Source organism: Balearica regulorum, chromosome 6 (genome assembly GCF_011004875.1).
Source record: "Balearica regulorum gibbericeps isolate bBalReg1 chromosome 6, bBalReg1.pri, whole genome shotgun sequence".
NCBI classification, from domain to species: Eukaryota; Metazoa; Chordata; class Aves; order Gruiformes; family Gruidae; genus Balearica; species Balearica regulorum.
Window position 1 is genome coordinate 25,608,738 of NC_046189.1, and position 22,536 is coordinate 25,631,273.

Here is a 22,536-nt window from a genome sequence, read left to right on the forward strand (position 1 = left end):
ATCCAGCCCAGGTCCTGGTGGGGGACACTGGGGATGCCTGCATGGCACGGTGCAGTCACAGGCAGGACTGAACACGCTGTCCAGGTGAAGGACACAGCTCTGCCCCAGAGCTAGTTGCCTCCTGCTGTGCAGTGTGTCCCCTGTCTGGGCAGGTGTGTGGGGAGCACGGGGAGCCCTTTGCCAGACAAGGGGACATGCCCAGGGCATCGCAAGTGGGAACCATGTAAATAGGGTGCCAATCAGTGTCTGGTCTGGAGCCAACATAGGGACCTCCTCAAGGTATTGCACATCTCCCAGAGCTTGGACTGACCAAGCTGTGGCTATGCCAACAGCTCCTCCACCCGTTTTGCTCACCCTAACCTTCTCCCATCCCACACGCAGCCCTGCCCGTGCAGACTGAGCCCCTACCCTGCCCTGCCAGCTCGGGACATGCAAGGCTGAGCCTGGCCGGAGGAGGGACCTGCAGTGGCAGAGCCGCAGGCAGAGGGGCAAATGCAGCCCCAAGCCAGCCCCACATCCCAGTCCCAGGACACCAGTGCCCTGCAGCTCCCAGCTGGCAAATTCCTGCTTCACCCTGGCACCTCCTTCCCACCGTCCTCAACCCTGGCAAAGGCTGCGGGTACCCTGGGAAAGGCTGGGTTCATAATCCCCGGGCCAAGCGGGGACATTGTCCGTGGGCAGAAAGGAAAGCGGTGCGTCAGGCCCTCTGCCCATTGTGCCCTGAGCCCCTGCGCAAACACAGCCCAGCACTTTCATTGTCAGCCCTGCGGGGCACGGGGGGGCTGCTCTCGCCACACTGCCTAACTGGAATGGACAGCCGGAGTCTGAGGTGGGTGCGCACCCTGTGCCCCCCATCCCCTGCCTGCTGACACAGCGTCCTGCCTGCCTGCACCATCGGCACTTCGGTGCCCGCCTATAAAGGGCGAGGGGAAAAGCCGGCACCGGCACCGCCACCTTCGCCTCTGTGCCCTGCCGACCAAGTAAGTACCAGGCTGTGAGCCCCCAAGCCCCCCCACTGCACAGGCGCTGCCATGCTCCCTTTGCCCACCCCCTAGGGTCCCCCCCCAATGCTCTGGGGAAGGTCAAGCTGCGGGGTGCTGCGTGGCACGGCTGCCGTACCCTGTGTGGGCAGGAGGGATGCTGGCACCCATCTTTGCAAGAGCTGGGCTGCTCTGCCCCAGGGCTGCACCCCTGCACCTGTGTCTGAGTCGGGGTCACTGCTGCCCCTGTGCAGTGCTGCCGCACCCAGCCGACCCCAGGAATTGTTGCAGGGGGCTTGGGAGAAGAGAAACTGAGGCAGCCCTGGGTACATCACATGGAGAGATGGGGCATCACAAGTGCCCCCTGCAGCTTGGGGGTCACCAGACAGAGATCCCCCAGCACCAAGGGAAGGAGAAAGGGAAGTGTCCCCGTGCCAGCCTGGGAGGGTGAGGGGCCAGAGGCACGGGATGTGTGAGGGCAGTTACCGCTGGTGCCCCAGGCTCGGTGGCAGGCAGCAGGGTGGCTGGGGGCTGATGGTGGGCACCTGCCCAGGATGACGTGTGGGGCTCTGCCAGCAGCCAAGTGACCCGCATGACCAGCAGCGAAGCAATGGATACCCTGGGTCAGTACAAGATCACAGTGTGGGAGGAGGAGAGCTTCCAGGGCAAGCGCTGCGAGTTCCTCATGGAGTGCCCCAGCATCATGGAGCGCGGCTTCCGCAAGATCCGCTCCATCAAGGTGGAGTCTGGCCCGTAAGTGCCCCACCAGCCCCGCAAACCCACCGGTCCCAGGGGACTGTTGGGAGCTGCCCAAGAGCCAAGACACCTGGGTCCTTCCTCAGCTCTGCCACAGCCTCACCGCGCGATCTCCCTCCCTGTGCTCCTTGCGTGGTGCCTCAGTTTCCCCATCTGCAAAGCAGGGAGACCCTGCCAAGCCAAGGTGTGGGTTGGAGGCAGCAGGGTGGCCCTGGGGAGAAAGGTCCCACTCTCAACAGGGACATTTGCTGCTAGCAAGGACCCCAACCTCAACGACAATCCCACACCCTGCCAGGACATCTCCATCCCTTGCATGGGGATGGGGGAGAAGCCGGCCCTGGGCTGAGCCCCGGGGCTGTGCCATGTATCTCTGAGGGCTTTCCTCCTCTCCCCGCCAGCTGGGTGGGCTTCGAGTACCCTGAGTACCAGGGGCAGCAGTTTATCCTGGAGAAGGGTGATTATCCCCGGTGGGAGGCCTGGAGCGGGAACAGCGGCTACCGGACCGAGCACCTCCTCTCCTTCCGGCCCATCAAGTGCGCGGTGAGTTACGGGGACCCCGCCGTGGTGCGCTCGGGGCAGGCAGAGCCTCCCCCCTGGCAGCCCAGCACAGAGGGACAGCCGGGATGGAGGGCGGATGGGGGACAGAGAGGCGGACGGGTTACACGGGACATGGAATGGAGGGGCGGCTGCACCCACTGGCTCCTGCCTCCCTGCGAGGATCCTGAGATGCTCTTTAGGCTTAAAATTTAGCCTGAAACACCATCTCAGCTCTTTTTGCTTTGTGCATTGGAGAGCCACCTCCCAGACTGGGGTCCTCAGGCCTTGTCCCCCACCCCAACCTGGACACCCAGGGATGGGGTGAGCAGAGAGGAGCAGCAGGACCACAGAGATGCTTGGGGTGCGAGGTCCATCCCCCTCCCGCCTGGGGTACCCGAGCCATGCCCAGGCAGATGCAGCCTCTATCGCTCCATCTGCAGAGACACTGGTGCTCGCAATAGCGGCACGTCTGCGCCTCCGAGCGGGGGGTCCCCCCCCAACTTTTAATAATCACCAGGCAGATATGCTTGGGCTTTAATAAAGGGGATGCGATAAGATCACTCCTTACTGGCAGGACTGTTCCTCAGTGCAGATAGATGCGTGTGGGGGCTGGGCACGGGGGACAGTGCCGCATCGCTCAGTGTCCCAGCCATTAACCCCTCAGTGCCCAGCACCCAGCAAAGCCCCACAGAGCCGGGGGAACTGCTCTCAGCAGCCTGCCTTGCCCTGCAACCCTCCTGTGGCCTCTGGGAGCATGAGGATGCTGTGGGCAGGAGCCCATGGGGGTGCAGAGGATGTGGCCACTGTCACCCTCCCTGCAGCTGTGCATGGGAACCACAGGGACATGAGAGCAGCATCCTCTGGATAGTCCTGGGGTGTCCTGGTGAGGGGGTGCCAGGCTGAAGGATACCCCCATGCCTTGCACTGAAGCCAGGCATGGTCCCAAGCCTCCCGCGATGCCTTGGCATGTGTCCCTCTGATGCCACATCCCCTATCCCTGCCCAAGCTGTCCCAGCCCTACTGAACCCCAGCCCTCTCCCTCCGCAGAACCACAACGACAGCAAAGTCGTCCTCTATGAGGCGGAGAACTTCCAGGGCCACAAGTTTGAGCTGAGCGATGACTACCCCTCGCTGCAGGCCATGGGCTGGGGCAACAAGGAGGTGGCATCCATCAAAGTGAACGCTGGAGCGTGAGTCCCACCAGAGGGGAGGGGGTTGGCAGAGGCTGAGAGGAAGGTTTGGCAAGCACTTGCCTCCTGTGTAGCCCCAAGGATGGGGAAGGGGGACCCCAAAAAAGAGGGGAACCTGCCTGCTCCCCTTCCCTTGAAAAATCCAAGCCATGGGGTGTTTTCTGTCCCTCCTCTCCCAGGGTAAGCAGAAGGATGGGATGGGATGGGATGGGTTGGGATGGGATGGGATGGGATGGGGGTGGGATTTGGCCCAGGGCTCTGAGCCAGGGGTCTGCCTGCAGGTGGGTGGCATACCAGTACCCGGGATACAGGGGCTACCAGTATGTGCTGGAGCGGGACAGACAGAACGGCGAGTTCAAGAAGTACAACGAATACAGCAGCCAGGCCCACACCAACCAGATCCAATCCATCCGCCGTGTCCAGCACTGAGCAGGGGCAGGGCTGCCTGCCCTGCAGCCTCCAGGCTGCTGTGCAGTAGACCTCTATCCGGTAGCAAATAAAGGCATTTGTCAAAAAATGGGGGCTCCTGCCTCTGCTCTGCTCCTCGGGGGGCTGCCAGGCCCGGGGGACCCACCGTGGGGTGGGAGGCAGGGTGTCTGCCCCAGTCCTGCTGTCCCCCAGCTCTTGGCAGCTGGAAGGGGTTCAGACCCATGGCCACCTGCACCCTGGGCTGAGCTCTCTGCACCCCTGGTCCATGCACGGGGAGTAGAGGGGATACAGAATGGTTCCCACCCCATGATGCTCTGGCTGGGGGAGGTGGGAACTTACTGGGAACTTACTGGCCTTACTGGGCAAAGAAGGAGCTGGAGCTGGGAGGGGACATCCAGGGGTGTTGTACCCTGGGTCCAGCCTCCAGGCTCAGTGCCAGGGAAAGTGATTGCTGCAAGACCTGTGAACATGAGGGCCCGTCTCTCTGCACCCCAGTTTGGAAGAGAGAGGCAGGTCCCTGCCCACTGTGGGCCTGGGGAGGAGGAGGAGTGTTGGGGTCATTGCGAGCGGGGGAACTGCCACAAACGGGACGGCCACAGTCAGGGCAGGGTGGGGGGCACTGGCTTATAGAGGGGGTGTACCGTGGGTGTGTGAGGGTGCTGGGGACAGGGGCAGGAGTTCCTCGGGGCAGTGTCCTGCAGCTGGCAGAGAGTTCGGCTCACTGCTCCCAGCACCCTTAGGGTCTGGGTCCCCCCCCAGCCTGGCCACGCCAGCATATCCGTGCCAGCATCCGGCTCCTGCTCCGCCACCACACCAGGAGCCCCACCCAGCCTCCTCCTCCTCCAGCACCCTTTCCCTGCCTCCTCCTCCTCCTACCCTGGCACCCTGAGCCCTCCTGGGGTGCAGGCCTCTGGATGGCACCCTAAGGTGCTCCCTGCACTCAGGACATCCTCTGTAAAGCCACAGGAGAGTGGAACAGTGCTGGGTGGCTTGGATGCCTGGGTCCCCGGCTGCCCACCTTGCTACAAGCATGCATGGCCTTGCAGCTGCGGGTACCCCACAAGGGTGCCGGGACACTGGGAAGGACTGGGCTGGGACTTGGTGTGTGCACGCCCTGTACCCAGGGCTGTGCAGAGATCCCAGCCCTGGCACGTGTGTGAGCTTGCACATGAGCGTGCACACAAGAGTGCCTCTGCATGCCCCACACATCCCTGCTCCCTCTCCCCTTGCACCTATGCAAACACCCCAGCACCTTGTGCATCCCCATCCCGCAGGGCGTCCCTGCTGCGGGGCTGCACCCCAGCCCCCCCCCCCGTCCCGGTCCCCTCTGTGTCCCCGCTGGCCCCACCCCGCCACGGCCCCACAGCAGCCAGCCTCTCCCCCTGCACAAACACATTCCTGCACACCCAGCCGGGCTGCAGCCAGCCCAAGGCCACGTCAGCTCAGCTCTGCTCCACGCCACAGGCACTCAGGTGAAGCTGTCCCGGGCACCTGCGCATAGGGCTGCAACGGGGGGGGGGGGGAGAACTGTGGGGGTCATGGCAAAATGTGGGGTACTTATTGCTTCACCCAGGGGGTGCGGGATAGAGCGCTGGGTTGGGGGATAGGGGGCAAACTGTCTGCTTGCAGCCAGAGGGACCTTCTGCTGCTGCCAGCTGGGTGCTCCACGTGTCTGGGCTTTGTCCCCTGTGGCCCCACGGACCTGAACCCCCGCCTCCCAGATCCCCCATGGACCTGAAGCCCCATTCCCTGGCTTCCCCATGGACCTGGGCCCCTGTTCCCTGGATTCTTCATGGACCTTGCTCCCCTGTCCTGTGGGTCCGTCCCAGCTCCCCCATGTCCCAGCTCCCCTGTGAACCTGAGGTCACGTTGCTCAGGTCCCCAAACCTCTGCACAGGCACAGGGCTCTCCAACCCTGGGACCCCACACTCCCTGCACCTCTCACCCTCCCCCAAAGCCCCCAGTCCCCTCACACCCCATTGTAAGCTCCCCCCCTGGCTTTCCCAGGGACCCATGGGTCCCCATCCCCAGTGCCACCCCCCATCTCCAGCTCCTGCAGTCCTAACCCTGCTTCTCAGGCTGATTCTAAACTGCAGGTTTGCTGGAGGAGGATCCTGGTCACCAGGGCTGCCGGGGGGTAGAGGGGCTCGGCGAGTCGGGCCCCCCCTCCCCACCTCATCCTGTTGTCTCCGGGGCTTGTTTTCCGTTGCCTGCGGTTTGTTCCAGTGACTCAGGCAGCGAAAGCAAGTCTGGGAGGCTGCGGAGCAGCTGCCAGGAGAGCTGCACTTGGGGGGCTAGGGAGGAGACGGATGGGGGGAGCAGCCAGGGCTCTTGGGCTGTACAGAGCTGGGACACCCCACTGTGGGGTTCAGGGGAGCTCAGGGCACAAGCTGGGGGAAGAGAAGGGCTGTTTTTAAGGGCTGTTACATCCAAACGGAATTGGTGGGGGATTACCGTGGGCTCAGCTCATGTCCCCCCCGCCAGCATCTGCTCTCTGTCCCTGATGGCGATGGGCAGCAGGGATGGAGCACCTGGAGCCCAGCTCAGCACCCGTGGGACCCCCTGTTTCCTAAACCCTTTGGACACCCCCACCCAGGCAGAGCTACCAGCCCCATTGACCTGTGGCATCCCGAGGCACCTCAGCTGGGTGTTGCTCCCCATGGGCTGGGACTTCTTATGCAGGGCACATTTCAGCTGCAGTATAAATAATATCCATGGATCTGGCATGACTGCATCCTGGTTTCCATCGGATTCACGTCTCATGATGACCACTTTCAAGAAATTCGACAAAGTCTGGCATGAGAGCTCATCCTTTTACTAGACATCAATGAAACACCACAGGAGAGGTCATGGGCTGATGGGTGGCTTGGCTGTACGGCATCAGACTTATGGAGCGGAGCTGGTTGGAAATGCCACTGCTAGTATATTGCCTGGCTGCCTTGAGCTGCGTGGTGCTGGCAGAGGGTCTGCTCGTGGCGCCAAGAGTGGACCCTCCACTGGCACCCCACAGCTGCATGTAGCAGCTGGAGCCATGGGTGATGGGGAAAAACCTGGGCAGATGTGCCTTTTGGGAGCTAAGATTACCTCAGACCCTTTCCTTGTTACAGGTTTCTCCCTGAATTGCCCTCCCGTCTTCACAACACCCAGAGCTGCCCCGGACAAGCTGGTGGCGATGGGGCCATGCATCTTTGGGTGGGTCTTGGGGGTCACCTAGCTTTTACAAGACCTAATAAAGATGCGTCAGAGCTGGGGACAGGGCTGGGGACCCCAGGATGGTCACAGGCTTAACTGTCCCTGAGGCAGGGACTGTCCAGCGAAGCACCGAGAAACCAGGGAGGTGGCAGAGCTGTGGTACATCCTTGTGCCACCAATGGCTGGTGCTGCACTTACCCACCCCAGAGCTCTGGGCACTGCAAAGGGATCCCATCACCGGGGTCCTGGAGCTGGAGGGATGTGGCAGGAACACAAGGGACCCACCTCAGGGCTCAGGGAGCTCCAAGGGGACCCCAGGACTGCGCTGAAGACCCGGGAGCTGGGGAAGGGGCAGGCAGGGAGCCCTGCGGCAGGCAGCGTGGGTGGCTCAGAGGGATGGACGTGGGCAGGACGATGCTGTGTGGTGAGACACAGAGAGCCCAGGTGATGCCAGCAGCATGGGGACCACCATGTCCGCTGTCCAGCCGTGCGGGCTGGGGATTGGGATGGTGGTGGTGGTGGTGGGAGGCTGGGCCTGGGTGGTCTCCAGGCAGTGTCCGAGCCCCACTCCCAGCTGGGATGGCAGCACCGTGTTTGCGAAGAGTTAAGGAGGCGGAAGAGGCAGGAAGCGGCCCGAGCCGCTCTCCATAGAAACCCGCGGCCGTGATTAAAGTCTGATGCGGGCCCGATAGCAGGGGGGGGCAGCGCCCGCTTTAATTACAGCGGAGGAAATTGCTGGAGCCGGGGCCCCGAGCCCCTGCGAGTTGCCTGGAAACTCCCCCCCCCGCCTCCCCCGTCCCCTGCCCGTCCCCTGCCCGTCCCGCTGCCATTTATTCGCCATCAGCTGCTCCCTGATAAAGTGGAATAATAATAATAATAATAGGGGCAGGAATATTAAAACATGCAGCCCGCGGGCCGCCCCCCACAGCTGCCATGAGACACGGCACCGGAGCGGTGCCACTGCTGCTCAACATGTACCTGCCAGGTACGGGCGGACCCCCCCGGCCGCTGCCCCGCTGCAGCGCCGTGCACCGCACAGCACCTGGTCCCCACCCGCCCTGCCCTGCTGCTGCTCTGGGGCCCTTCTCTGCCCCATCTCCCTCCAGCGCCCACCCTGTCTTCCCCTCTCCCTCCCTCTGTCCTCCCTTCCTGCCTTCCAGCCCTCCAACCATCCCTTCCTCCTTCCTTCCAGCTGCCCTTACAGCCTTCCACACCCGCACACCCATCCTCCCTTCCATCCTTCATCCACCCACCGTCCTTCTGTCCTTCCATCCCTCCATTCACCCTTCTGTCCTTCCAATGCATCCTTCCACCCACCCTTCCCTTGTGCTTCCTTCCATCCTTCCACCCCACCCACCTGTCCCTCCGTCCCTCTTTCTGTCCCCGCTACCAGCAGTCCCCTCCATCTACCCTCCGTCCCTTCCATCAGCCTGTTCTTCCATTACCTACCCTTCCTTCATCCTTCCACCTCTCGCTCTTCCTTCCCTCCTTCTTCTTATCCTTCCTTCCATCTACCCACCCATCCTCCCTTCTGTCCTTCCATCTCTCCTTTCCTTCCTTCCTTCCATCCATCCACCTCTCCATCTATCTCTCCTTTCCCCAGCCATCCACTCCCCAAACACCAACCCTCGTCCTTCCTTCCACCTGCCGCCCCTGCCACCGATCCTTCCACCCCACCCGCCTCCTCTGCCTCTGCCCCTGCCCCGCAGCTCTCTCCCTCTCTCCCTCTCTCCTCCCTACCCCAGCTAGCGGGATTTTCTATTCCTATTTAAAAGCTTCCCCGGCTCGGTCGGAAATCGGATTTCCTTTTTCCTGGACGCGTTTCCTGGCTTCACCGCGGCGGCGGGGCAGGCGAGGGGGAGCGGCCGGGAACTGCGGGGAGGCTGCCCGCGGGTGGGCGCCGGGGGGTCGCGGGCCCGCCTGGCTCCAACCCCCCCCTCCACTCCCCTTTCCCCCCCCCCCCCCCCCAGATCCAGTCGGGGAAACTTTGTTCAAAGACGGCAAGAGCCAGGCGTGGGGGTCCCTCAGCCCGGGCGTGCAGAAAGGTAAGAGAGCCGCTGCCCCTTCCCCGGGACTCGCCCGCTCCCCCCGGCCCGCCCGGAGCGGGGACCCCCCCGGGGCAGGCGCATCCTCCCCCGCTCCGCAGCCATCGGGGACCCCTTCCCGTCCGTGTACCGGGCGCTGCCCACGCGGGACATGGCCACCGTGGAGCCCCACTCTGCTGCTGCGGGCGGCTCCGGCTTGGAGCATCCCGCCGCCAAATCCTACCGGGAGAGCGGCCGAGCCCCGACGGCCGGCGCCGCCGTCCCGTTGCAGCAGAGGGAAGCGGGGTGCCCGGCGCCCCCCCCCGGCCCCCCTGGAGCCCGGCAGCGGGGCGGGGCGGGTGCAGGGTCCCAGCCCGGGTCCCCTCGGTGCTCCAGGGACATCCCACGGGGAGGGAGCCGCCAGCCAGCCCGGGAGCTGGAGCGGGGCTAATCCGGGCGCGGGGGATCCGTTCCTGGGAGCGGGGGAATGAGGTGAGGTACCACCCGGCAGGGAGCAGCCGGTGAAGGGTATGGGTCGGCTGGGAGATGGTGGATGCCCGGGAGCCGGAGCCGTCCGTCCGGATAAAGACGTCCAGGGATCCCGGGGATCGGCCAAGGGCTGGCCAGGGAGCAGCTGGGAGCCTGCCGGGGAGCACAGCAGGGCTGGTCATTGGGCAGACACGGAGCCAGCGCAGTGGGATTTGAGCCATGTAGCTTGCCTGCCTGGCAAGGAGACAGGGATCGGGGGGTGCTCTGAGCAGGAAAAGGAGAGCCCTGGTTTTGGGGAGGGGGGGGAAGGGGGGCAAAGCTGGGACCGGGGCGAGGGGCTCTTTTGCCTCTGCACTGCAGATTCTGCCCCAGCCATCCTCTGCACACTGTGCTGCAGCGTGAAGGACCTTTTTGGATTCCTGGAGGTTTCCTCCAGGAGCTGCCGGGTGCTGCAGCATAGGACCCTGCGGCAGACAGGATTGAGCCTTGCGACCCCACCCAGCTGCACCCCCAACACCTCCCTGCCCTCCTTGCATGGGGTGGGGAACCTCATGGGTGGGGGGTAACAGGAGCCCAGGGTGGGGGCTGCAGGGATGGAGAAGGGGCGAGGGCTGAGGATGTACCGTAGAGAGGAGAGATCCCCAACCTTGGTCCCAGGATGGGGGACTTGGAAGTACAATACCTTGGAAAGACCTGGGCTCTCTGCCTGGATCGGGATATCTGAGTGAGATTTGGTGGAAGGGGGATGGATGGGGAACGGCCGTTCCCTGCTTCTTCCAGAGCAAGAATTGGGGGGCACCAGATAAAACAGGCGGGTGCAAAGCAAGCAGGACAAGGTGGTTCTCTGAGGGAAGCGTAGCTGAGCTGTGGGACTGCCTGCTGCTGGGCTCTGTATGGGATCCAAGCACCTTTAGACAACTTAGTGGCAGAAAAGCACAGGGAGGAGGATGGAATGCAAAGACATTTCCTCTGCCATGGGAAGAGCCTGGGTTGGGAACCGGGATGTGCAGGGGGTGTTGCTTGGGAGGCAGTGTGGGGGTAGAGGTGTCTGGGTAAGTGCAGGGCTGCTCTGCAGGGTGCCTGGGTCCCACCAGCGGGACTGCCCGTCACCCTAAGGTCCAGGAACCCTCTCCACTCGTGACCTCTGGCCACACTCAGTGAAGCCCATCCTTGTGCCTCACCATAGGCATGTCCAGGTGTGCCAGGCTCCTGTGTGTGCACAGCCTGGCACAGGGGCATATTGGGCACCCACCAAAGGTGCCTCTCAGTGCAAGCTGCAGGTGCAATGGCCATGTCTCAGAGAGGACAGTTTTCCTCGGGAAATTAGGAACACTGGTGCCTGATTCAAAGCCACAGCAGCCTGCCCTGCCCTGGTCTCTCCTTCCCCTACACCTGCCTGTGCCTGCCAGGGGTGCAGGTCAGAGCAGTGTTGCACCCCAACTTCAGCTCACCATGGAGACATCCTTGGAGGGAACAGTGCCCCTAGAGATGGGCAGGAGCCCAGATTCAGGCTGAGGTGGCAGTGGGGAATACTGGTGCTGGGATAGTCCGTGTACTGCCAAGATACCTCCTTGGGGCTGCAGATTAAAGAACAAGGCCAGAGCCTCACACCAAAGCAAATGAGTAGGTATTCATCTTCAGTGGGGTGTGAATGAGGGTCAGAGGGATGTGGGGACCCTGGATCCAAACCCACTGCAGCCTGCATTGACCTCAGAGCCTTCCTACTCCTGTCCGGAGGCGCAGGGGCATCCTCTCCTCCTCTTCCTTAGGGGGCAGGATAGGGTAGGGATGCTGCAAAGGAGACAAGACCTCATTACCATCTTCTGTATCTCTAGAGCGGGGAAGATGCAATGAGGTACATCTGAAACCTGGGTCTGGGAGGGAGCAACATAGCAGGGGGTCAAGGAGACCAGGGCACATCCTGCCCCTCTCCTTGTGCCCTGAGAGGGAGCTTTAACCTCTCTGGGCTCGGCCTTGCAGGCAGCGGGCAGATACAGCTGTGGCAATTCCTGCTGGAGCTGCTCTCGGACCGGGCCAACCTGAACTGCATCGCCTGGGAAGGCACGAATGGGGAGTTCAAGCTGATCGACCCCGACGAGGTGGCACGGCGCTGGGGCGAGCGGAAGAGCAAACCCAACATGAATTATGACAAGCTCAGCCGGGCGCTGCGCTACTACTATGACAAGAACATCATGACCAAGGTCCACGGCAAGCGCTACGCCTACAAGTTTGACTTCCATGGGCTGGCACAGGTGTGCCAGCCAGCTGCCCCCGATCACACCCTCTACAAATTTCAGGGCAACTTGGCCCCGCTGCCCTTCTCGGGCATCTCTAAACTCAACCTCATGACCTCGGGGGTGACACCAGCCAGCTTCTCCTACTGGCCTGGCTCCAGCCCATCCCTCTATCCTGGGCACGGGCTCCAGCCCTCTGCCCCGTTCAGTGCCATGGCAGCCTCCCACCTCAACAACATGAACAACCATTACCATTAGAGGCTCAGCCACGCCAGGCAGACCTCCCCGTCCCTGGTGGCATGGGGCTGTGGAGCTGGGGAGCTCGGCAGGAAGGGATGGGGGGGGAGGGAATCATGCCCTGCTCTCAGTTGCCCCCTTTTGGATTTGGAGAGTGGCAAGGGGGGCGAGGGGTGCTTGCAGGGTAGCTGGGTTGGTTCCCTGATGTGGGTGGCTGGAGGACAGAAGCTGTCTAAATTAAGGATGAAGAGGGATCCACGATCCTAGGAACAGACATGGATATCTAAAGCAGGGTGTGAATGGAAGGAAAAACCATGGGCTCTCCTCCTGGCAGGACTGTGCTTCTCTTTCCTTTGCAACATGCCATGCACCCCATGAATGTCCTTAGCTCTGTCCCTAGCCTGTGCCTGCCCTCCCCTCTCCCTGCAGAGAGGAGTGAGGAGCTGGAGCCCCAGGGCAGCTTTGTCCAGGGGTGAAGGTCTCATTGGGCAGGGTAAGAGAACCTTCCTTGCCACTCCTTGGTCCCCCACCTTTGTCTCCAAAGCTTTCCCTTCCTCTACCTCTCCTACACCTCCTGCTGAAGGTGGCCTCCTCCAGACCTCAGGAGAAGCCTTGGTCTGGAGAGCAGGTGGCCTGCACAGGTTAACTCCTGCCCAGGGCAGGGCTCTGGGGTTGGAGGTGCCAGGGGCAGGTTGGGGACATTGCCAGCCCTCAGGGCAAGGCCGGAGCCCAGAGGCAGCAGTGTCTGGCCCCTGCAACTCTGCCTTCTCCCCAGTGCCCGAGGACCATGCCACAGAGTGGGACGATCCCCAACACCCTGTACATGAGCCCATGTCCTGCTGGTCACTTCCAAGTTTAAGGCTCCAGTTTTACTGTGACTTTAGCACCTCGCATGCAGGGCTTGGTGGGATACCCTCCACAGGTGGGGACATCCCCTGGGGCAAGGCTGGGTCAGAGGTGGAGCAGAAGGGATGACAGCAAGGCTGGGAGCCCCAGACATCGAGGGGCAGCCCTGGGTCTCTCCCCCTGGGTCCAAGGAGGTGCCCCCATCCTCTGGAGCAGGACTTTGGCCCAGTGGATGCAGAAGAGCTGGGCATGCCGGGCTCTGCGCTGGCTGGGGGGAGGGATTAGTCTTCAATAAAACAGAGAGGTGCTGTGACCTGTGTCCTCTTGCGTCTTCAGGGGGATGGCAAGAGGGGAAACCACCCAGCAACCCCCCTCCCATCCCAGCCAGAGCACCTACAGGACTGGGATGGGAAGGGTGCAGCCACCCTGCTGCATCACCTTTTTTCCAGGCATCGCCTCTGGCTCTTACAGCCCCCAAGAGATAGGGCAGAGCTGGAAACCTCTGGGCTTCTTGAGACACCCCTCCAGGGAAGCCACATACCCCGTTCCCAGGCTGGCAAGGGAATATTGCAGCTGGAGGCAAAGAGGAGATGCAGTTGGCCTGGTAGGATGTCTTCCACCCCGACATCATCCAGGGGAATTTAGGATGCCACGAGCCAGACCTCTCGTGACCCACGTAGCCCCATGCAACCACCTTGGGGCAATGCGCTGGGCCCAGCACAGCCTGATCCTGCAGCGGGTGTCCCTGCTGGGCTGCGCCGTGCCAGGAGCAGGGAGGTCCCAAGCCGTGGGGCCAGGCTCATGTGTGACATTGATGCAGAGATGAGCAGCAAAGCACTGCTTGCCCAGCTTCAGGAACATGCCATGGATCCACTGGTGCCTGTGGCGGCTGATGTGGACTCAGGGGCTGCCTTCTGCCTGCCCCCACCCCCTTGGGGCTATGCTCCCCATCCCACCCCCATCAGGGGCCTGCGATGCCAGGGCTGGGGGCCAGGCTCATCGCAACAATCCAACCGGCTGTGTAGGGGGGTGCCATGCAATCACCCAGCCCATGGAGGGTGTGGCCAACTCCTCTCCTTGTGCCCCCCAGATCAGAGCAGCCCCTAGATCTCAGGCCTCCATGCTGGCCCCTCTGCATTCCTCCAGGGTGCGGTCACTCTCACGGCCTTGGTGGCATCTGCTCAGATGCGTCCTTGCTGCCCTAATCAGCTTAAGGGAGGGGGATCTGATGTCACCGTCTCCTCTGGGGAGGGCTCAGGCCGTGGGGAGGAGGGGCGGGGGGGAGGCGCTGATGCTGCTAGTGGACGGCCTATGTGTAGGAAAGGAGTTGCAGGGACTGGGGGCGTCCCTTCCTCCAGGGTCCCTGAGCCTTGCACAGCCTGGTCCCCAAGGACAGCAGGAGATGAAGTGAGAAGGGAAAGGAGTAATTACCCCCATGCAAGTAGCACTCAGGCTGGAGGACCTCCTCCCAAGCTTGGCCTTGCAAGGGCAAAAGGGGGGGGGGGGGGGGCGGGGGCAACCACAGGCTTCCTCAGAGCTGGGGCAGGGGGCTGTGCCCCCGCTGGGGGAGCCTGCTTCAGGGCTTAGGTAACTCCATGACGCAGGGCAGGACACGGATTAAGGGATGTGAGTCACTAGTAGCCCCCCCACCATCCTGCTCCTAGCCCTCCTGTCCCTCTGCCAGTGCCTGTACCAGGGAAGCCCAGGTGAGCCCAGTTCTCTGCTCATTCCCTGCCCTGCAATCCAGGTGCCTGTTGGATCTGAGGCTGGACATGCTGTGGAAAGGGGGGAGTTACCTTCCTGGGGGAGGGAGGACCACAGCACACCCCCAACGCAACAGGCTGCACCTGGGGGCTTGCTCTGCTGTGAGCTCACCCGGCAGAGTCCCCCTGCTCTGTCCCCAGGGTGCCACCCTGACTGCCAGGAACTGGCCCTGCACTCCCCGGGGACAGCAGCTGGGAGGGAAGGTGGGGGACACCCACGCAGGACTGCACCAGCGATGCTCTCGCCTGCCTGAGGATGCAGCCGGTGTCACCATGGCAACTTGGGATGCTCCCATCCCCAGGCCCCACTGGGAACAACCCCCACACTCCATGTTGTGCTTACCGGAGGAGGGGTGGGGGCAGAGCATGTCCCTCCCCTCCCAACTCATCTTCCCCCCCTCCCCAGAGCCCCGTCTGACCCAGCTTGCCAGCAGTGTGCTTTCTTCAGTCACCAAAACTGCCGGGTCAGAGCAGACTGCAGCAAAATCCTGCCAATGGGTGAGTGGGGCCAAGCCCAGCATGGCTCCCAGCGGATCGTCGTCCCTGGCCCTGGCCGGGGGTGCCCGGCTCGGGGGGCTAATGGAGGAGCACCGTCGCTGGCAGGGGGGGTGCACTGGCTGGGTGGGCAGCCTGTTCCAGGTGGCTGGCAGTGGGGTGCACAGGGCCGGTGCACCTGCGGGCTCCAGACCTACCTGCGAGGAGTCCTCAGGTTCCCTGCCCAGGGTGAGATGGGGGAACACGGTCCCAAAGAGCTTCAGCCTGCACTGGGAAGAGCGAGGGAGCAGAGCATGTGGCCTGGCAGCTTCTTCTGCTGCCTTGTGATTAAAGGCAGAAGGTTTTTTTCCTACTTTAAAAAAATAAAATTAATCTTTGTGTCTGGCTTTGCTTAGCCGGCAAGAGGGCAAGATTGAGACCTGGCCCCAGCCTCTTGCCAGGATAGTGGGGGAACCCCTCCTACTCCCCCAAAGCCTCACAGACCCACAGTAAGGGATCAGAGGGGGGATGGAATAGCCCCTCTCCTATTTTAACAGAGCCATGTCACCACTTCATTTCTCATGCTGGGAAGAGCCTTCGCAGCACAGCCAGATCACGTCTGCCCCAGGGGATGCAGGCTGCCTCCCTGCCCACCCCTGCTCCTTCTCCAGCTCTCCCAATTCCTACCTATTTTGTCCTCTTCATATCCCTACTGCGCTGGTTCCTCGGCTTGGCCCCCCCACCCCCAAGCTGCTGACTCACATCCTCTCTCCAGACGCCACCTTCCCTTGGCCTGGCTCCCTGCAAAGTGCTTCGTGACTTAGTGTGGCTCAGCCAGAGCCTGCAGGTGCAGGCAGTCGGGCTCTGAAACCCCTTGTGAAGCCCGTCCAAGGAACCAACCGTGATGCTTCCAAAAGACGCTGCTTTCTCTCTTGCCAATGTGCTTGGGGCTGGGGCCGTACTGCCACCATAAACCCCCCGGCCTGGACTTCTCTTCCCTCTAGGTCCTGGATGCACCTGGGGGGACCTTTGCATGCTTTGGGTTTCTTCTCTGCTCGCTGCCCTCCCCACACACAGGGATGCTCTGGATGGAGCCCCAAACCTTGCCCCTGTTGCCACCTGCTCTCTGGTGTCCAGGCAAGGGCTGCAGGAGAGACCGTGTCCTGGTGCTGCTCCTGCCTGGCTGTACACTGAAACCTTGGGCTGGACTCTGCAGAGGGCAGGGGCTGGGCAGCAGGGAGGGCTGGATTAATGCGCTAATGCCAGATTACGCTCTAATGCGGGACTTCTGATGAGGGAGCAGTACCCGATCCAGCCCCAGGGGCACTCACTCCCTGGGACAGGCTCCCCATGACTGTCCTGGGGCACAGCTCAGTGCTGTCTGGCCATCTCCCAGGGACCTCGGTCCTCAGGGGTGACCGTGAGACAGGCAGGAGACACCACACAGGGTAACCTCCATGCTCAGCCCTCAGTGAGTTGGAGGCGATGCCCCAGCCTAGGCAGCCCTGGCCCTCTACTCTGCCAGGCTCCACGGCAGCAGGATTAACCATCACAGCAGGGCTCCAAGGCATCTGGTTCCCCTTCTCCACCTGCTCCAGCTTCTTGGCACAGAGCTGTCCCCAGTCTGTGCTCCTCAGTTCCATACCCACCAGCCAGGCAATGCCACAGGTGATGTTTTAGCTACAGCAGGGACAAAACTGGCTGGTGTCCCACCTCCCTCAGTCTCATGCCTGCCACTAGGCTACCCTGGGAATGGGCAGAGCTCAAAGCCTCTTGCAGGTTCCCACCCCAGCCTGGATGCATCCCCCATCAGCTGAGGCCCTATGGCAGCCGTTCTCCCCCCTCACTGGGTACAAATACTCACCAGCCAATTTAGTCTAGGACCTCTCATGCTCTCTCTGCCATTTGCTGCCATCTCCATGGGTCACTTTGTTCACGTCTTCTCCCGCCCCAGACATCCCACTGACAGCTGTGACCACAATGCCATGGAGCAGGGAGGGGACCAGAAACCACAAATCATCCCAAATTCAGCAGAGCAGCAACAGCCTGAAGCTGCAATGGAGCCGGTGTTCAGGTAGCTCCCAGAGAGGCAGAAAAGAGCCCTCCCACTTCCATCTGCCTTGAGGAAGACGTTATCCATCATCCTCGCAGGCGAACGGAGGAGAAGGACTTGCGCAGAAAGCTGGGCTGAGGCAGGTCCTTCACCAGCCACACGGGCGCCGGGTCTGCATCATCCAGAGCCGTTTCCGCCCCACAGAGCAGCTTCGAGTCACTCTGGGGGATGCTGCCAACTCTTAATAGCAAGAGCACAGCTTCCCCGCTGTTTGTCCAGCAGGAGGAGGCATGGCTTGCCAGGCTGGCTGCTCTAGCTGCCCATCGCTCCTCCATGCCCCAGTGCCACAGCCAGCACGCCCAGCACATGGAGTTTGCTCTGCAGACGGAGCAGTGGGGCAAGAAGAGTCACACAGAGCTGTTGCTCCACAAGCTCTGGGCAGAAAACTTCCCTTTCACGGGTGACTATGCATCCCAGGGACCCATTGCCACCCAGGGTGCCTCCAGCAGCCCTGCACACCCTTGAGGAGCAAAAGAAGGATGCTGTGGCCTGAGAAGAGACCTCCCTGGGGCAGGAGGGGCTGAACCCACTGCGGTTTGTGCCCATCTCCCCTGCTGCAGCGTGAGGTGGAACAGATGGGCCATCCACTGTGAGGCATAGAGATGTGTTGCTGCTGGGGGAATCTCAAACTAGGAAAGAGCTGGGATCCTTCACCAAGGCCGTGTGGTGATGGATCCCTGACTTGGCCCTGCTGCTCTACCTCTGAGCCCCAAAACCCAATGTGAATCCCTCAGCTCCAGACACTGCTGGGCTCTGTGGCTGGCAGTGAGGGGGGCTTCCCAGCCCCTCCTGAGAGGGTCTGAGCCCCTCACTGCTCCTCAGGAAGCATTGGGTGGCTGCAGGGATCACAAGCTTGGGGACAAGCTCTCTCCATCCCCTTACTGCTGCCCCAGAGTTGGCTCCTGAGCCCAGACCTCCATGGTATCGTGCAGCAGCACAGGGGTCTGGCAGGTTGAAGAGCACACGTTTTGAGAGGGGGAAACGCCAAGCTCCCAAGCCTGTCTGAGGATTCCCGTCCTCAGCACCCCCCATGCTTGTGGCCCCCCTACCCCCCCTTTGCCTTGGGGGGGAGCAGGAGGCTCCCAGGCAAGGTAAGGTTAGTGGTCCCCCTGCCTCACTCCCCCCAGCAGCTGTACAAGGTCCTCAGGGGCAGGGAAAAGCAGACATCTCTTCCCCTCAGTAAGGCTCTGGCTGAGCTGACGATGCATATTTAAATGCACAGGAGCGTCTATAAGCTCATCTCTCATTCCTTGACATTTCCAGAGACTCCAAGCTGTCTTCAATTACCAGTCTGCAATTAGCTCTTCCTAAATCCCCCAACGAGGCCTAGCACTCTTAATCAATGAAGCACAAGGGAGGAGGGGAAGGACATGGCCTCACTGCAGCTGGAAGCATTTTAAAAAGCTGGGGCTTGAGGCTGGAATGACCCTGAGAGATCCACCCTAAGGGGATCTGTAGGGTGGGAAACCTCTACCAGTGCTGGCAGGTTGTTCAGCTCTGGAGAGGAGACTCTGTAAAGCCCCATGCCTGGGGGTAGGGACTCACTGGACAAACACCCCTGGCTCAGGGTGGAAGCAGACAACCCCAATGGCTTGGGTGTTACCCTGCGATGCTGCAGGCCCTTCTTGCTGGATTGTGGCACGTTGCTTCATCTCACTGTGCCTCAGTTTCCTTCTCTGCAAAACACTGATAGGGGAGAGTTAGGGGTCCCCCAGCAGTCCCACTTCCACCCCTGTTTAAGCCAGAGTAAGTCAGAGCTACTACCTTCCGCAGCACAAGACCTAGCTGGGGCCAAATTTGGAGTGGGTTGTGAGTACATTTTGGCTCAGACAGCTCACCACAAGGTCACATGAATGTCAATCTAAAGGCAGGGACAAGAGCACCCATTAGGGACAGGGAGGAGGGGAGCAGCACAGGTCTCGGTGGGTTTATCCAGTCACAGAAAAGCCTTGCACAGCACCCTGCCAGGTCAGCCCCAGTCACAGGGACATCTGTGCTGTCTTCCTGGCTGCACAGCTTTGCCTGAATGAGCCAGATTGGGTCTAATTAGCAGCTCTGCTGATGCACACAAAGGTAGAGAGAATCCAGCTTACCCTCCATGACCTGCAGAGCCAGCACAGCTCTTCCCGGCTGAGGGGAGCCCAAGCACCTGGCTCAGAGGGGCTGGGAAGCACTGGATGCAGACCCCAGCCAGAGAGCATGTGCTGTGGATCCTGCTAAAGAAGCCCTGGCAAATTCAGTAGCCTGAAGCATTGCAACCAGCTATGAGAAAGGCAAAGCCTTCCCCTTCTCCACCCCTCTCCCTGGGGGTCTGCAGAAGCACAGGGCTGGTAACTGGGCTAGCAACACATCTCCCACAGTCTGCTGCTGCTAGGGAAGGGAGCCTGGCTCTGCAGAGCAGAGATAGGGAGGGAGGTGTGTGTGTGGGGGTAGCTTTAGGAAAAAAAAAATCAAAGAAAAAACAAAACAAAAAATAAAACCCAACCAATCACATAATGGAGGTGACATGGGCTGTGGGATCCTGGTTAAATTCAGTGCGGCAGACAGGCATCAGCCATTTCCGTCTGGAATGGAGGAGGCCAGGGGAGCTCCAGGGGCACTTGGGTGGACCAGGACTGGCCTTGGGCACAACAAACAGGGGTGAAATTCTGACCCCGAACTCACACTGGGGAGTAAAACCCCCTCTGAGAACCAGCCCCCCCAATCCCTCTTGGGGAGGAGAGGGGGCACAACTGGGAGCTTGGGGTGCCCCCCCAATCCCCCTTGCACCCCACAGCCCAGCAAGTCCAGGGAGCCACCACCAGGCCCGTCCAGGCCGCCTCTTTATTCTCCAGTGAAGCAAAGCAAGAGGAGAGGGACCCCCCTTCCCCCATAGCAGGCCTCCTCTGGCACAGACCCCTGTCCCCGCAGCAAGCCGAGGTGTGTGTGTGAGGGGCGCTCACCCCACCAGGACCCCGTTTCGGGGGGGCGCAACAGGGAGGGGAGGGTGTTACCCGCGGGAAAGGGGGGTGGACGCCCCCCCCCCCCCCAGCGGCTCGAACAAAGGGGCAAGCGGGCGGCTCCCGCGGGGTGAGGGGCAGCGTCGCCCATGCGCGGGGGGGGTCGTGTCCCCCACGCGTGGGGGGGAGGGTGGGAGAGGGAGGCAGCGCCCACGACACGAAAGCCCGCGGCCCCCCCCCCCGGCCTTGCCCCCCCCTCGCCCCGCCTTTGTCTGCTCAGCCGCGGCGGCTCCAGCACCACGGACAGCTCCGGGCTGGAGGCGGCGGCGCGGGGCCCGGCTCTGCCCGCGGCTGGGGGGGCTCGTTCACATGCACCGTGTGCCCGGGGCCCCCGCAGCACCGAGGAGACACCCCGCACCCTCCTGCCTCGGACCCCCAGCTCCATTCCTCCGCCTTTTTTTCTAAAGAAAACGCATCCGGGAGCCTCCGCTTGTTGGCAGCTTCCCTCCCCCCCCCTTCACGCAGGCGGGAGGGACACCCCCTTCCCCCCCCGGTCTTCTCCGCCGTCTCGGTGTCCCGGAGCGCAGCGCCCAGCTGGGGGCGGAAGAGGGGGGAGAGGCCGGATCCGGAGCAGGAAGGGTCCAGGCAGCGTCTCCGCGGAGCTGGCGGCCGGGGAGGGGGGGGGGGGAAGGCGAGAAGGATGCGAGGCGGGGGGCGGGGGGGGGATCCGGCAGTCCTTCGCCTCCCCCACCCGTCGGTGCGCGGCCCCTTCCGCCCCCGGCGCCGGGGGCCCGGTACCTCCCTAGCGGTCCAGGCTGATCGTCCAGTGCTTGGACCCGTCTCCGCCCTCGCCCTCGCTCTTGAGGTCCTGGAAGAGTTGCGTGAAGTAGTGCGGGTCCGCGTTGATTCGCAGCATCTTGGCGCTGAGGCGCTGGATGATCCCCAGGCAGCGCTCCCAAAAGCGCCCCTTGTCGCCCTCCACCAGGAAGGGCTTGAGCGGGTAGGAGATCTCGTTGCCCATGTAGGAGTAGGCGAGATAGAGGCAGGTGAGGAAGGCGGCCTGCAGCTCGGCCTGGCTGCCGATGTCTTCTCCCCGCAGCGCTTCCCGGCACAGCAGGTAGACGAACACCAGGTTGGCCGGGGTGATGAAGCCCTGGTCCTGCCAGCCCTGCAGCAGCAGCGAGCGGTCCACGCTGCGGAACCAGGAGATGAGCTCGCCGGGGCTCAGCTCCTTCAGCCGGTAGCAGCGGCGGCACACGAAGTCCCCCAAGCAGCGCAGCAGCTCGCCGGTGGACGCCTGCACCACCACGCGGCGCGGGGAGCCCGGGGCGCGGCTGCCGGCCGGCGGCGGTGGCGGCGGAGGCTTGCCCCCGCCGGAGCCCGGGTGCAGCTCCTGCGGCGCCGAGGGCACGGTGGGCACCGGCACGGCCAGCGGGCCCTGCTTGGCGCCGTCGGCCGGCCCCACCACCGACTTGCGCAAGTTCTCGCGGTTGCGCTGCACCACCAACGGGTCGGGCTGGCCCGGGCCCCCCGCCGGGGCCCCGCCGCCGGGCTTCGGCGTCACCTTCTTGGTGTTCTTCTTCTTCTTGGCCGAGGCGGCCACCAGCCGCTTCCAGGTGAGCGCCGAGATGAGCACGCTGGGGCGCTTCAGCCGGCTCTCGCCCTTGCCCGGCACTCTTCCCGGCGCCTTGTCGGCCAGCAGCCCCCCGCCGCCGCCGCCGCCGCCCTTGCCCGAGGAGGCGGCGGGGGAGAGGGAGAGCACCGTGCCCATGCTAACGCCGAGCGGGACGGGCGTGTGGGGGCCGGGGCGCCGGCACCGCCCATAGGAGGCCGGGGGCTGCGGAGGAGGCAGCCCGCACCGGGGCCGACGCTGCCCGAGGATGCTCCGCCGCGCCCGCTCTGGGCTCCGCGCCCGCCGCTGCAGCCAGCCGCGGCCCCGCCGCTCCCCGCCTCCCCGCCGCCAGCCAATCGCTGCCGCACGGCCCCCCCCCTTCCCGGTGCAGCCCGCCTCCTCGCCGGTGGACGGCGCGGGTGGGGGGTAGCCCGGCGCGGCTCTGCCGGACAGCCGCCGCCCCGACGTGACCTCCGCCGACGGAAGGGTTGCCCGGTGCTCCCGTCGAGGCGGGGGGGCTGGGACCTGCGATGCTGTCCCAGCCCTTCAGCCGTCTGTGTTAGGGATGTGTAGGAGGCGGCAGGGCCTGGTGGGGGGGAGCCCAGAGGACAGGGGCACAGGAAGGGACTGGGGGGGGGGTGTCTTCTGAATTTGGCTGCTCTCACCCAGGTGCTGCTCTCTATTCTTACCTACGAGGCGAGGGATGAACCTTCCCAGACCA

The 22,536-nt window shown here is 62.9% G+C and overlaps 3 protein-coding genes across 3 annotated transcripts; 2 read left to right on the forward strand and 1 right to left on the reverse strand.

Moving 5' to 3' along the window:
* The first annotated feature begins 1,572 nt into the window (after positions 1-1,572).
* On the forward strand, positions 1,573-3,892 carry CRYBA2 (crystallin beta A2). The gene is made up of 4 exons (XM_010307909.2): positions 1,573-1,733; positions 2,135-2,276; positions 3,321-3,463; positions 3,745-3,892. Exons 1-4 carry the CDS (start codon positions 1,573-1,575, stop codon positions 3,890-3,892), a joined length of 594 nt encoding a protein of 197 aa, XP_010306211.2.
* A 3,029-nt stretch (positions 3,893-6,921) lies between these two features.
* On the forward strand, positions 6,922-13,219 carry FEV (FEV transcription factor, ETS family member). Its single transcript, XM_075756914.1, has 3 exons — positions 6,922-8,069; positions 9,055-9,129; positions 11,578-13,219. Exons 1-3 carry the CDS (start codon positions 8,018-8,020, stop codon positions 12,087-12,089), a joined length of 639 nt encoding a protein of 212 aa, XP_075613029.1. The 5' UTR covers positions 6,922-8,017; the 3' UTR covers positions 12,090-13,219.
* A 6,838-nt stretch (positions 13,220-20,057) lies between these two features.
* CDK5R2 (cyclin dependent kinase 5 regulatory subunit 2) lies at positions 20,058-22,188 on the reverse strand. Its single transcript, XM_075756915.1, has one exon. It carries the CDS (start codon positions 21,972-21,974, stop codon positions 21,006-21,008), a length of 969 nt encoding a protein of 322 aa, XP_075613030.1. The 5' UTR covers positions 21,975-22,188; the 3' UTR covers positions 20,058-21,005.
* Positions 22,189-22,536: the final 348 nt, after the last annotated feature.

What these genes read in the sequence shown, in the direction of transcription:
- CRYBA2 (XM_010307909.2), top strand. Translation starts at nt 1,573, where the DNA reads ATGACCAGCAGCGAAGCAATGGATACCCTGGGTCAGTACAAGATCACA. An exon ending in ATCAAGGTGGAGTCTGGCCC is followed by an intron (nt 1,734 to 2,134) that starts GTAAGTGCCCCA and finishes TCTCCCCGCCAG; the next exon opens with CTGGGTGGGCTTCGAGTACC. An exon ending in ATCAAAGTGAACGCTGGAGC is followed by an intron (nt 3,464 to 3,744) that starts GTGAGTCCCACC and finishes GTCTGCCTGCAG; the next exon opens with GTGGGTGGCATACCAGTACC.
- FEV (XM_075756914.1), top strand. Translation starts at nt 8,018, where the DNA reads ATGAGACACGGCACCGGAGCGGTGCCACTGCTGCTCAACATGTACCTG. An exon ending in GCTCAACATGTACCTGCCAG is followed by an intron (nt 8,070 to 9,054) that starts GTACGGGCGGAC and finishes CCCCCCCCCCAG; the next exon opens with ATCCAGTCGGGGAAACTTTG. An exon ending in CAGCCCGGGCGTGCAGAAAG is followed by an intron (nt 9,130 to 11,577) that starts GTAAGAGAGCCG and finishes TCGGCCTTGCAG; the next exon opens with GCAGCGGGCAGATACAGCTG.
- CDK5R2 (XM_075756915.1), bottom strand. Translation starts at nt 21,974, where the DNA reads ATGGGCACGGTGCTCTCCCTCTCCCCCGCCGCCTCCTCGGGCAAGGGC.